The sequence below is a fragment of the Silurus meridionalis genome, chromosome 17 (genome assembly GCF_014805685.1).
Source record: "Silurus meridionalis isolate SWU-2019-XX chromosome 17, ASM1480568v1, whole genome shotgun sequence".
NCBI classification, from domain to species: Eukaryota; Metazoa; Chordata; class Actinopteri; order Siluriformes; family Siluridae; genus Silurus; species Silurus meridionalis.
In genome coordinates this window covers 7,368,950-7,381,449 of record NC_060900.1, presented here as the reverse complement: position 1 = coordinate 7,381,449, position 12,500 = coordinate 7,368,950, and the positions used below count along the sequence as shown (strand labels likewise).

The following is a 12,500-nucleotide window of genomic DNA, read 5'->3' as shown; positions in this document are numbered from 1 at the left end:
TATGATGCAAATGCTGTATCCAATGCACACTTCTTAAAATGATGCATGACTTTGTTAACTTTTATGCCGATGCGCCGATGCAAACCGCTGAATCTTACAATCCCTAGAACCCATTGCTGTGTCAAAGCTTTTGTAAGAAAAACCAGGTTGTACAGGTGTTGCTAATAAACTCTACATTGAGTGTATATATATTTCACTGTTTCAGCACACCCATGAACACTTACATTGATGATGAGTGTGAGTGGTTCCCCGGGATGATGCTTGATCAGTTTCTCTTTGTTGGCAGTGTAAAACTGAGGGTCTTCTACATACTCAAACGGGAAGTAACCAGCATTAGGTTCCTCGTCCTCATCCATGTCCAGCTCGGAGGAGGCATGGCCGTTCCGCCTGTACAAAATTCCATTCAGGTAGAACTGAGCCATGGCCTGCTGCGATTGTCTGGCTGCTGGGGAGTGGCATAATATGAGACTGGGCGATGCAACGGTGCAAACCTGTCAATCAGAAAGCATGCTAGAGTCACACGGTTCACTGGAATCCGGCGTCTATATGAACGGTAACTTTCTCTCTTTGTAGTCCAAGTTGTAGTATTTGTAATCATAATGTACTGTTTCATGCGTGGATTTGCCTATTTTCCTATGAACAAAATGTTTCGAAGGGTTTGATTCCTCTTATACGACAGCAAATTATTGTGATTTCTTTATATTTTAAGATCAAAATGTAGCTTGTTATATTACAAAATTCCTCTAAAGACTTTCCAATGACAGTTAATGTAAAGCAGCAATTATACTGAAACTGGAGATTCCTTCCAAAATGCTACCAATCATCTACTGTACATTTATAATTTTGTAGTTACAATTACCTGTAAATTAACTAGAAAAAAAAACATTAAATTAGCTCTAGTCAGAGCCTTGCTATTATAGAATATTACCTATGGAAAGCTACTTACTGAATGGCCGATCCCCACCACGTGCATTTTAGCTGTTTGAACCAGATCAAAACTTTGACCATTCACTGAGATGACACGCCCACCACTGGAAAACACACAGCTGGTCACTAGAGAAGTCACTGGAGGTAGCTCTTAATGTTTTAACATGCCATTGTGTGTATCTTACCTCAGGTAGCTCTTGTTAGGTTTTACGCTACTGATGACGGGGTTATTTTCATAGAAGAACAAGGTGCTAAGATCTCTCTCGCACGGCCTCTCGTCATATTCCACGCATACTGTCACGTTATCTGCGAGGTCGGACACAGCCAGTGGCATCACGCACTCGATCACGTCATCAGACAAGCTGTGAAACGAAAATAGGAATGTTAAAACTGTAGAGCAGATATCAATGTTTAATAGAGCTGTAAGTGGATCACAGGTATTGCGGTCTGTATTTAAGATCAATAAGCAAAACTAACATCCATCACAGCCCACACAGTCCAAGTCGAGTCTCACATTCACCTATTAATCAAAGCAAACCCTGAACAAAAGGATGTGGACTGACTATGTCCAAGCATAATATATAACACTATATGAAAACAAGTATTGGCATATGTGACTTTTCCATTCAAATGTTACCACAAGTTTGAAGGCACACAATTGTACAGGATGTCTCTGGATGCGGAAGAATTACATTTTCCCTTAACTCGAACTAGGAGACCCAAACCTGTTCCAGCATGACAATGCCTCCGTGCACACAGCAAGCTTTATAAAGATATGGTTTACATGGTTTGGAGTGGAAGATCTTGAGCGGCCTGCTATAGAGCTCTGACCTCAACCCTGTTGAACAGCTTTGGGATAAATGTAAACGCTAACTGCACCTCAGGCCTCCTCACCTCACCTCACCTCACCGACATCAATACCTGAATTTCCTAACATTCTTTTTGATGAATGAGCACAAATTTCCACAAGCACACTCCAAAATCTAGAAGATCTTCCCAGTAGAGTGGAGTTTATTATAACAGGAAATGGGATTAAATCTGGAATGTATATTCAAATAATATACACGATTCGCATAGTAAGGTGTTTAAAAACTTTTGTCCATATAGTGGAAATTATTCAAAGATGACGAGCCAAATTATATTTACTTTGTAGCTTGAGAAAGCAAAAAAAGGATAAGATTTCACTAATATATTGTTACATAGTTCAATCTCTTCCCAGAATGTATAATACATTAGATTGAAATCTTACATTTATTATATCGTGAAGCCCAAACTTAAAATCCTCAATCTCTCCTCATGATGTCTCTGAGGATAACGCATTTATATTTGTACCCCTGACATAAAAACTAACTGTAGCGTTCTTTCTTTGCATATAACGATGATATTTGAGTAAGATGAAAAGTGAGAGCATCTCACATAATCCTATTATTTACGTTATCTGCAGAATTTGTAAAAAAACCTCTTCATCACTAAGAATTCTCGTGCTCACCTGTCGATTTCGCAGTCCTGTGTTGCGTTCACCTTTACTTTGACGGTAGATCCAGCATCGAGCGACGTGCCTCTGATAGTGAGTCGGGTTCCCCCGGCGATCGGGCCGCTTACAGGGTGCAAATCAAGTAGCCTGGGCTCCTGTAGGGTGGAAATAAATTTTTTTATGTGAATTTATTTTTGTTGCAAAAAATGGTGCGCCTCCTTTTTTATGTGTAGTTGCATTTCTTTTCGATCATATTGTTCTTCAAAAAAAATAAGTATTGATATTTGGTTACATCAGTACTGCATGAGATAAATCCTTGAATTCCAGCCAACGGTTCTGTTCACACCTTTTGCTTTCATTTTTTCAAGCTTGTCATGATGCCATATGTTTCAAACAGTAGCATGTGGATGCTCCTGGACAGTGTTACCTTTTGTAGTGTTTTCATGACTAACCTCTGATATTGACTTCATTAATAACATTATTGCGGCTAGTCGTTATAGTCACTTCTCAGCTGAAAAGAATTGATCTAGAGGCGTTGATTTATTTTCTGTAATGGCAGCTGAGACAGTAGTGCCAGCTATAATACACACCACAGATTTATATGGTTCCGCTTATTTTGTGGAAACATGACACTGTTTCCATTGTTACAGCTTACACAAGGATACTTTATCAGGTACTCATACTGACTATATAGCGCTTATGCTGGTAAGGACAGTTTGTCAGCTCCGTACTTCAACTAAGACCACCACTGAGCAGGTATTATCAGGATGGTGTTTTACTGTCAGTAACACCGAGGTGTTTAATAAATCCAACAATGCTGCCACTACAGCGTCGGCGTCACCGCTGTGCTGAGAATGATCCACCACCCAAATGATATCTGCTCACGGGTATCCTGGGGTTGTCGGCGATAATCACACCTACCCTGCCCATATGGTGGGTAAAGAGTGAAAGGCTCAAAAGCACTGGAGTAATCCTTTAAATTAATGCTAAGATAAAAATCTGAGATCATTTAAAAATCCTCATAGAATGATCCTGTAAAGGAAGAGAAAAAAAAGTGTGTGTCTGTGTGTTTGTTCGTGTCTGATGGCATCGCTTTGATCAAATCAAGAAAGGACAGATCTTAATCAGTCCTGCTGGTCTGGTCTGGTCTGGAGTTCAAAATCAATGTGGCGTGAAGAGCTCATGCAAAGGGTACTGATGTGCAAATATAACACACACACATACTCACACACAAGTCAAATAGTCAGCTCAACAACAGACACATTCACCTGGGCCTATTCAGACACACAAACATGAGGGAGATCCAAATATACAAGTGATGTCACTTCCTGTGAGAAAAGGTTTATATGAGGTTGAGGACTTGGGGGTTTGTGGACTTTTTCCTTTGTGTATTTGTGTATGAATATAAAAGCACAGGTCAAGTCGGGGATAGAAAAACAAATGGAATCTGAAAGAGTGTGTGTGTGTGTGTGTGTGTGTGTGTGTGTGTGTGTGTGTGTGTGTGTGTGTGTGTGTGTGTGTGTGTGTTGGGTTTTTAAGGCAGATGTTTCCTGAGGAGCATTGAACATTTGAGGAAGGAGGTTTGGAGACTCACATCCTTTTTTCTTTTTAGCCTTTCTCCCTCTCTCTGTTTCTTTCTCTCTCCACCATGCTATGCATCACTCTCTTCATTTTCACTAAGCATTTGCTTTACATTTCAAAGTAAGCATAGTCACAGGACAAGCTTATCATGAGTTCATGATAGGTAATCATGTGTTTTGCTATTAAACACACACACACACACATACACTAACTAATGCACCGCCAGTGAGTTCATGTAGGAAAAAAAAAACATGACTCACATCAGCCACCAGCCCACACTTAAAAAGTCGAGACGTTTTCAACACAACAATGCCGAAGAAATTCCCGCTGACCAACACGCTTCAACTCAACTGATCTCAGATCAGACCTAAGCTCCTGAGTTTTGGCCACACCTATCATCAGCAGCAGAGCAGAACTGAACTGAGATCAGTGTTCTTTGTGCAGTTTGGGAAATTCCACGCAAGTTCACATGGGAACTTTTTTCATGCGGACAGAAGACGTTCGAGGTTGTTGTTTTTGCTGGCTGGGTCTGGCAAATGACAAAAGTGCTTAGAGAGTGTTATCCATGGAGAGCTCTGTGTGTCACTGCCTCCATCGCTCACACACACACACACACACACACACACACACACACAAACACATATGCTTTCACAATGGTGAGAACTGATTTCTTTCTGTGGACGATGATTCCAACATGCCAGCATGTCTGAATATAATCAGCATCTGTTAGCATTCAACACACACTGGAGCCTCTCACACAGAGCGCTAAACAAATGCAGAGAGATAGATATGCCAAGAGAGAGCGAGAGAAAACGAGTCTGCCAAGGCCTAAGACGTAGTTGGAAGGAAGTGGTAAAGAACAACGGTGTGATGATAACATGATAACACCAGGGAGTGAGAGAGAAGAAGAAAGAGATAAAGATAGATAGATAGATAGATAGATAGATAGATAGATAGATAGATAGATAGATAGATAGATAGATAGATAGATAGATAGATAATCTATATATTAAGAGTACTTACCACGTATGAGAAGGCTTCCCTCGAAAAACCCATTGCATTTTCACCCACTTTGACTTCTACTTTGTTTTTCACCTTTGATGAGGCTCCTGTTACACACACCAACCTGAAGCATAAAAAAAATTAAAAACAGTTGCTAGAACGCTGAACAAAATGCATTCACCTTTTTTCGTATAAAAAGCTGAGGAAAAAAAAAAGAAGGAAAAACCCCCAACTACCCAACTACAAAATCAAAAATGTGTCCAGATCAACCAGCCGATACAGCAGGTCTGAAATGTGTCTACATGAATCACGCCTTTAAAAAATACAGAAATTACACATTATCAAAGGAGATTTTAGTTTTTGCCTGGAGTGGATAAAAACTAACCCCCTCGAGCTGAACCGCACCGTGGCCCTGCACTGAATCATGAAGATTATCTTGCTGCCTCATGGGTTTCAAACTACAACGGTTAGCACAAATATAAACCTGCTGTTGTACTCTCCCCGTGTGTTAGCGAGAGCTTAATCTAGCTAAAGCGGCATGAAAAACTCTTTTAAACACCAGTAGCATCAGTCAATGTGTTTGCTCAGAAAAAGCTGGATAGAAACTAGTTAGTCAACACGCTGTTTCATCTTTATTTCCTCCCTGATGAGTCAGTCAGCTGCTGGAAGCTGTTGCTCTCCCTTCATAAACCGTTTGCCAACAGAAGGTGATTTTTTAATCCTGGAAGTATTTCTCCAGGGTGAGTGTCTGCGCTATGCCAAAAATCATATACGCTCTTTTTTAAATGCTATGCGACAAAAGTTTGTGGACACCTGACCATAAGATTCGTATATCCTTTTTGAACATCTCATTACAAACATAGTCCCCATTTGCTGTTAACCTCCAGCCTTCTGTATGTTTTGGGGTGTGTTTGTGGAGATTTGTGCTTATTCAACCATAAAGGTGTTAGTAAAGTCAGGTACTGGCAGGGAAGCGTAGCAGCGTATGCTCACTATGCCCTTCACTCCTGAACTCTCGCTCAGCCACATGCCCTCTGACACATATATAGTTTATACAGTAAGGTAGTGTAAATTGTTGTGATAAAATGTACTGTAATTTGTTTATTATATAAAATACTACCTTATACTGATACCCCACACAGTTTCTCCTGGGTAGGCTAGACCATGCTCGACTTGATATTTTCAAGTTACAATGGGGTCATCCAAAGCTGGTTGTAGACATTTGGAGGCCATATGCAAAATATATATTGGAGGCCCCCTAGCCGCCTTCATTCCACCTTTCAGACTAAATAAAACAAATGTAACCTCTTACCTTTTTATTTATACAAAACCTGTGATCAGTACTTTTATATATTTACTTAAACGTGTAGATTAATTAAACTTGAACTAAGATAAACACTAAAAAAAGGTATGAAAGGTCACCTGACTCAGCATCATCTTCCTCAGCCATAACATATCATTTTCCTAGGCTACACTTCAAAAGAATCATTTGCTTTTGTTTTTCTCATTACTTACAAATGCTCACTTTCGTAGGTTTAAGATTAGAATTTTATTATAAATAACTCACATAGACACACTGCCTTATTCCCCCCAGACTTTTAGTCATTTGTTCAGTAACTTATTTACAGTAACACATTTACCCACTATTTGGAATAATGAACATTTTTGCCAACTTTGTACAATAAAATGGGGTAAAATGTAATTTTATTCTTGCATCTGCTATTGCTGTTTTTATTTACAAACCTTTACTTTTTCTTTAGTATTTTTAAAGTTGAACTCAGAATAAACCGGCTGCAAATAATAATCCATCTTTAAATGGTGCTGACACATAGCGGCAGATAAAGGCTCTGTTTATTTTAATAATACTTTATAAGGAAAAATACATCACAAACTGCATCACAAACAAAAAAAACTGCATCACAAACTGCAGTTTCTTTGCATGCCTGTTTGTCGGTGCTACCGAACTGCATTTAGATGGTGGGAACTCGCATTAAATGTTGATATTAACTAGTTCCACTTCAGGTGAGTGACAGTTAATTATACCCAATGGATAAATAGCCGTGTCTTACGCTTTCCGTCTTGATTGGTGAACTAGTGTATAGGTTTGTTAGGGTTATGGAGCCCCCCCACACCCCCACTGGAAGCCTGAGGCCCTAGGCAATTGCCTGCTCTGCCTATAGCTAGCACCAGCCCCTTTGGTCATCGCAACACAATTCCATCGTAACTTAGAAACTATATATTTATTTCTGAAAACTGCTTTGTGGCAATGTCCACTGTTAAAAGCCTTGTACAGATAAAACTGAATTGAATTGGTTTATTCAGTAAAGGATTGCAGAGTGCCAAAATGTCCCTGCTGTCTACGCAGATATTACTTAGAGGATGTGCACAAGCGGCACTCACCGAGATCACAGAGATGTGTGCGTGTAGTTTAGTATAATTGAGCCTTAAGATAGCTAAACACATCTGTTAGCAATTTTGTACGTGTGCTATGTGTTATCGTGTTCCATGCTGTTGATTTCTTCAGTATCTCTAGAATTTGTAGCTCAAATTTCACTCTTAGCTGGGTTAGTCTTCAACTGAAATGTCAAAATTAGACATGTCATTTACTACATTTATCATTAAGTGATATATGGCAGTCTATATGAATATAGTGATATATGCATATTGCACATAGGTTGTTGACCCTGACTCACCCATTATTGTTATTTACACACTGTTAATTCATTCAGGCAAAATCGAAGAAAAGTCATATGCAAACGGATGTGTGTGGAGGTGAAAACATGCATGTTGAGCGAAATTGGCTAACAATAGGGTTGATTGTGTTTTGGATAATGTGCCCTGAGTACAAACACACATGGGATAGTCAGAGAAGGGAGACTTGGCTATTTGTTTTAACACCCTGAAATTGAGACTAATTAAGATTTAATGACATTGGTCCCCAATGCACTGAGTAAGCACTGAGCGGGCTCGTGTGTGTGTGTGTGTGCGTGTGTGTGTGCGTGTGTGTGTGCGCACGTGTGTGCATGGAACATTTACACAGCTGCATGTAGATGAATAGCGGTGTAATTTAGTAATCTGCCAAAGTAGCATGAGTATTGTTGAAACACACACACACACACACACACACACACACACATAGTTGTGCATTGCTGCCTTATTTAGTCAGGTGACAAGTATAGTCTCCTAATTGACATGAAGGTGCACCCCCACCACACACCACACTTAAACTGCACTGTATTTTCTATCCTTGTCATAAAGAGCAAACCTGTGTGTGTGTGTGTGTGTGTGTGTGTGTGTGTGTGTGTGTGTGTGTGTGTGTGTGTGTATATGTGTGTATATGTGTGTGTGTGTTATTTTTTCAGACTTGGGAATGTCCAGTGGGATCACCTCATCATGCTGAGTGAACTGCTCAGCCAGTCACATGACTGCTTTTGATGTGACTTCATCAGTGGATTGAAATCTGAGAGTCTGAATGGCTTGGGCCCTTGAGGCAAACTGTCAGAGTGAGGGGGATGACAAAAAGGTTAACACTGCCTCATTTTTTTCCTTTCATTTTCCAACCTTTTTACTACTGTGATTTGCACAATTACGCTAGGTTCCCATTACAAACCATTTCTTTTTGTTTATTGCTCAGATCTTTCTGTCTCAACAGTTTGCATTTTTGTGTGTACACTTGCGTTTTAAGACACGCTGAAGTCAGTAGCAGTGGTTATGATTCTAGTTCTGCTTAAGGGTTAACAGCATTACTGTTAACCATTTCTGCCTCAAAGATGCTGAATCATGTTTAAACCTGAGCTCCACGAACCACACCGTTCATGGGTCCGGCTTCCTAACAAGCTCAGTGCTCTTTTTTTTACTGCATATGTCATAAATGCTTATACACACAAACAAAATTACACTTAAAAAAATTACAATGAATGACACTGACACATATCAAAAATCTAAACAGACTGAAAGAATGTGTTATACTGCACTATATACGATTTACAGCATCACATAAGATGACATGCAAGATCAGTAATATTCATAAACAAGACTGGAAAAATATTGTAGTCATATATTCTACATAGCTCTTTATTTCCCCCAGGTAGGGACAGGCAATATAGAATTAAAACTATATCACAAATATGTTTCGTCAAATGTATAACTAACATATAATAAAATGCACTTCTGCTTACAATCTTGTGAGCCATGCAAGCACAAAACATTAATACAGAAAAAACTTAATCATGACCATCATCAAATACCAATAAAAAAATATTTCCACACATAAATAAAAAGACTTTTTCAATAGTAGTACACCATAGTAACAAACATGTTGAGATACCAGACTTTTCAAGCCATATGTGGTTCTTTCCCAAAATGTTCCGCAAAGCTGAAGGCACACAATTGTATAGGATGTCTTTGTTTGCGGCTGCATTACAATTTCCCTTACTTGAACTAGAAGACCCAAACCTGTTCCAGCATTACAATGCCCCTGTGCACAAAGCAAACTCCATGAAGACATAGTTTACATGGGTTGAAGTGGAAGATCTTAAATGGCCTGCTATAGAGCTCTGACCTCAACCCTACTGAACACCTCTGGGATCAACTGAAACACTGACTGCACCCCAGGCATGATTTGGCATTACTCCAGGACTCACAACTATCCTAATGCTAGTGGTCCCATCAGTACCTATTGACACTTACTTGGGGGGAACTGACCAACCCACCAAAAATCCCACACAAGCTTTTATACACACAAAAACATTCCTAATCAGACTCTGATTTAGCAAGAAAACATTAACGTCTATGCAAAAAGCACCAGGTCTGCTTACACATATTTCCTCTCATTAGCGATATAAAATACTGTAATCAGATTACGTAATCCAGACCCGCCTGTTACTACCAAACGCTGGCCATGAACAACATTCGTAAGACAATCCATCATTGCAGCTGCAATAAACTCCATCTTGCAGCACAATCTTTCATCACTGAGATAATTTGCTTTTGAGTTTGGCTTCATTTTTTTTGTGTTGTACATGATTAGGCTGAGGAAATCATGTGCTGATGAGAAAAAAAAAAAAGGCCAGATACACCAGATGTTTTTGCAGCTCAATAATAAAAAAATAGACATGTGGCTCACACATTGAAACGTATACCTATACGACCTCGCGTAACTGTCCGTCGGATACACTATGCGTTCAAGATATGGACAGTATGAGAGCAGGGCTCTGAAAAACATCTGCCACGTTAATTTCACAATGTATAAATTTTCCTGTCAGTCGGCAAGGTGGAGCTGTCACCTGAGCAAATAAAACTTGGACCTTCCACCTGTGTGGATGTGTGTATAGGTTTGAAGGTTCCTTTACGAACAGTGATTACCTTGCAGATTAGTAAATTACACTGCTATTCATCCTACTGGCAGCTGTGTAAACAGTAACCGCATCGCTGCTGAATTCTCAAATCTGATTGGTCAGAAGGTTTGTAACTGAAATCATGGGTTTACTTTAATGCACTCGTTCTAATATCGTTGTAAATAAGCATTCTGTTATTTAACAAAGGTAAATCGCTGATCACCAGAACAATTACCTTTTCTCTAAAGAGATGTTTATGAGTCTCCAGTACCAGTGCATACAAAGAAAGGTCCTTGGAAATTTCTTACACTTTCCAATGTCTTAAATTTTTGGTTGGGTGTAAAATTGTAAGAGATTACAGGAACTCACTTGTCTCTTATAGGTAACTATAACTGGATAAAAAGTAGCACCACACAAAGCCCTGCTTGAATGTTTCTCCAGGGAAGTATTCCATCTTGTATTTTTTTTTGTGTGCATTATTAAACTAATATTTTATATAAAATAAAACTAAATACAATTAGATTACATTCGTGTACCAAAAAAGTTGTTTTCTCCTAAGACCAATGTTTATTCCTTCTGAAATGTCATGAACATAATCCTTGCTGTTTGATTGCTGCAATGTCCCTCATGTAACTAATTGTCATTCTTGGTTCCAAACTTAAATTTGCGTCTGGCCATTTAATGTAGCTTTCGACTAAACCATTCTTTTTTTAAATGGACGGCAAGCACGGTGGACTCACTCGACTGAGACAGTGTAGTGATGTGGCAGCAACTGGCAGGGCACGTCCCCGATGTAGACCTCCACCCCATCAAACCTGCTTCCCAGGTTCCTCCCCTGCACCGTGAGAAGTGTTCCTCCACTCAGTGGACCACTCAGAGGAGTAATCTGTTGGAAATCCAAAACAGGAAGAGAAAGTTAGCGCTACAGTTTGACACTTTAAAAGGCTTCACTCTTTTTCTAATCCCATGCACCCCTCTGTTATTGTGTGATTGCTGCATACGATAATTGTCCTTCCATTAAAGAGACAGGCTTTTACTTGTCACATATATATTATAGGACAGTGGCATTTTTTTCTTCAGATCATGGTGTCAGCCATGATACAGCACCCCTGGAGAAGTTTGAGAGAGATAAGGGCTCTGCTCAGTGGCAAATTGGCAGTGCTGTGGCTTGAACCCCAACCTTCTGACCAGTACCCTAAAGCCTGAACCATTGAGCTACCACTTTCCCAAGTTAGCAAATGTTCTCAGCACTAAAAAACAAAAACAATCTATTTTTAAATAAAACTTTAAATAAGGAATAAATACTAATGATACATTCATTTAATGTGACATTTGATGTTGTGTCCACTGGTTAACATGTTTTTGAGTTATAAGACAAAAATGCTTTGCTGCACTGTTTTGATGGAATTATTTTATACTCTGTTGCTTCTCTCTATTGTATTTATGGCTCTGTCTATTACTATGTCTTTCTCTGTCTTGTCTCTCTTTGTCTCTGTTGTTGGAAATTTTGATTAAATTGTATGAAAATAGCTTTGGTTAAAACATTCTGTCTCAAACACCTTTATTGGTATAAAAGATATACACTATATGCATCAAACATTTGCGGACACCTGACCATAAGATTCGTAATGTGCTTTTTTAACACTCCGATCCACATTTCCACCTCATTTGCTGTTATCATAACCTCCACTCTCCTGGGAAGATGATCCCCTAGATTTTAGAGTGTGCATGTGGAGATTTGTGCTCATTCGATTAAGTCAGGTACTTTCAGTTAGTAAAGCCAGGTACTGGTGTAGCTGATGTGAGGAAGCCTGGGGTGTAGTCAGCATTCAAATTTATCTCGATGATGTTCAGTAGGGTTGAGGTTCTATAGCAGATGATCTTCCATTCTAACCCATGTAAACTATTTCATCATGGAGATTGCTCTATGCTCAGAGGCATGCCTCCAACTGTGTACTTGAATGTGAGTCTTTTCCAGCCATATGTTCTTCTTCCCCAAACTATTACCACAAAGTTATAAAACACACAGTAAGTGAAGAGTGTAATGCGCGAGTGTGAGTGTGTGCTACAATGTGCACTAGTGAAAGAAAGTTTTTCTCTTTGTTCTTTAAGCTGTTTACATTCACAGGCCATTTGCGGCCTCTTTTTTTTTCCCCTCTGTCCCTCGTTTCCTCGCTCGT

The 12,500-nt window shown here is 39.4% G+C and overlaps 1 protein-coding gene across 1 annotated transcript in view; it reads right to left on the bottom strand.

The window, feature by feature from the left end:
- Window positions 1–12,500, bottom strand: part of plxnd1 (plexin D1) — an 88,770-nt gene that overhangs the window by 34,249 nt on the left and 42,021 nt on the right. Inside the window, exons 13-18 of the mRNA XM_046870331.1 lie at window positions 11,061–11,206; window positions 5,006–5,108; window positions 2,417–2,556; window positions 1,113–1,289; window positions 947–1,031; window positions 225–491 (exon numbers count right to left, since the gene is read on the bottom strand). Coding sequence (XP_046726287.1) covers window positions 225–491; window positions 947–1,031; window positions 1,113–1,289; window positions 2,417–2,556; window positions 5,006–5,108; window positions 11,061–11,206 — 918 coding nt within the window. The remainder of the gene's footprint in view (window positions 1–224; window positions 492–946; window positions 1,032–1,112; window positions 1,290–2,416; window positions 2,557–5,005; window positions 5,109–11,060; window positions 11,207–12,500) is intronic.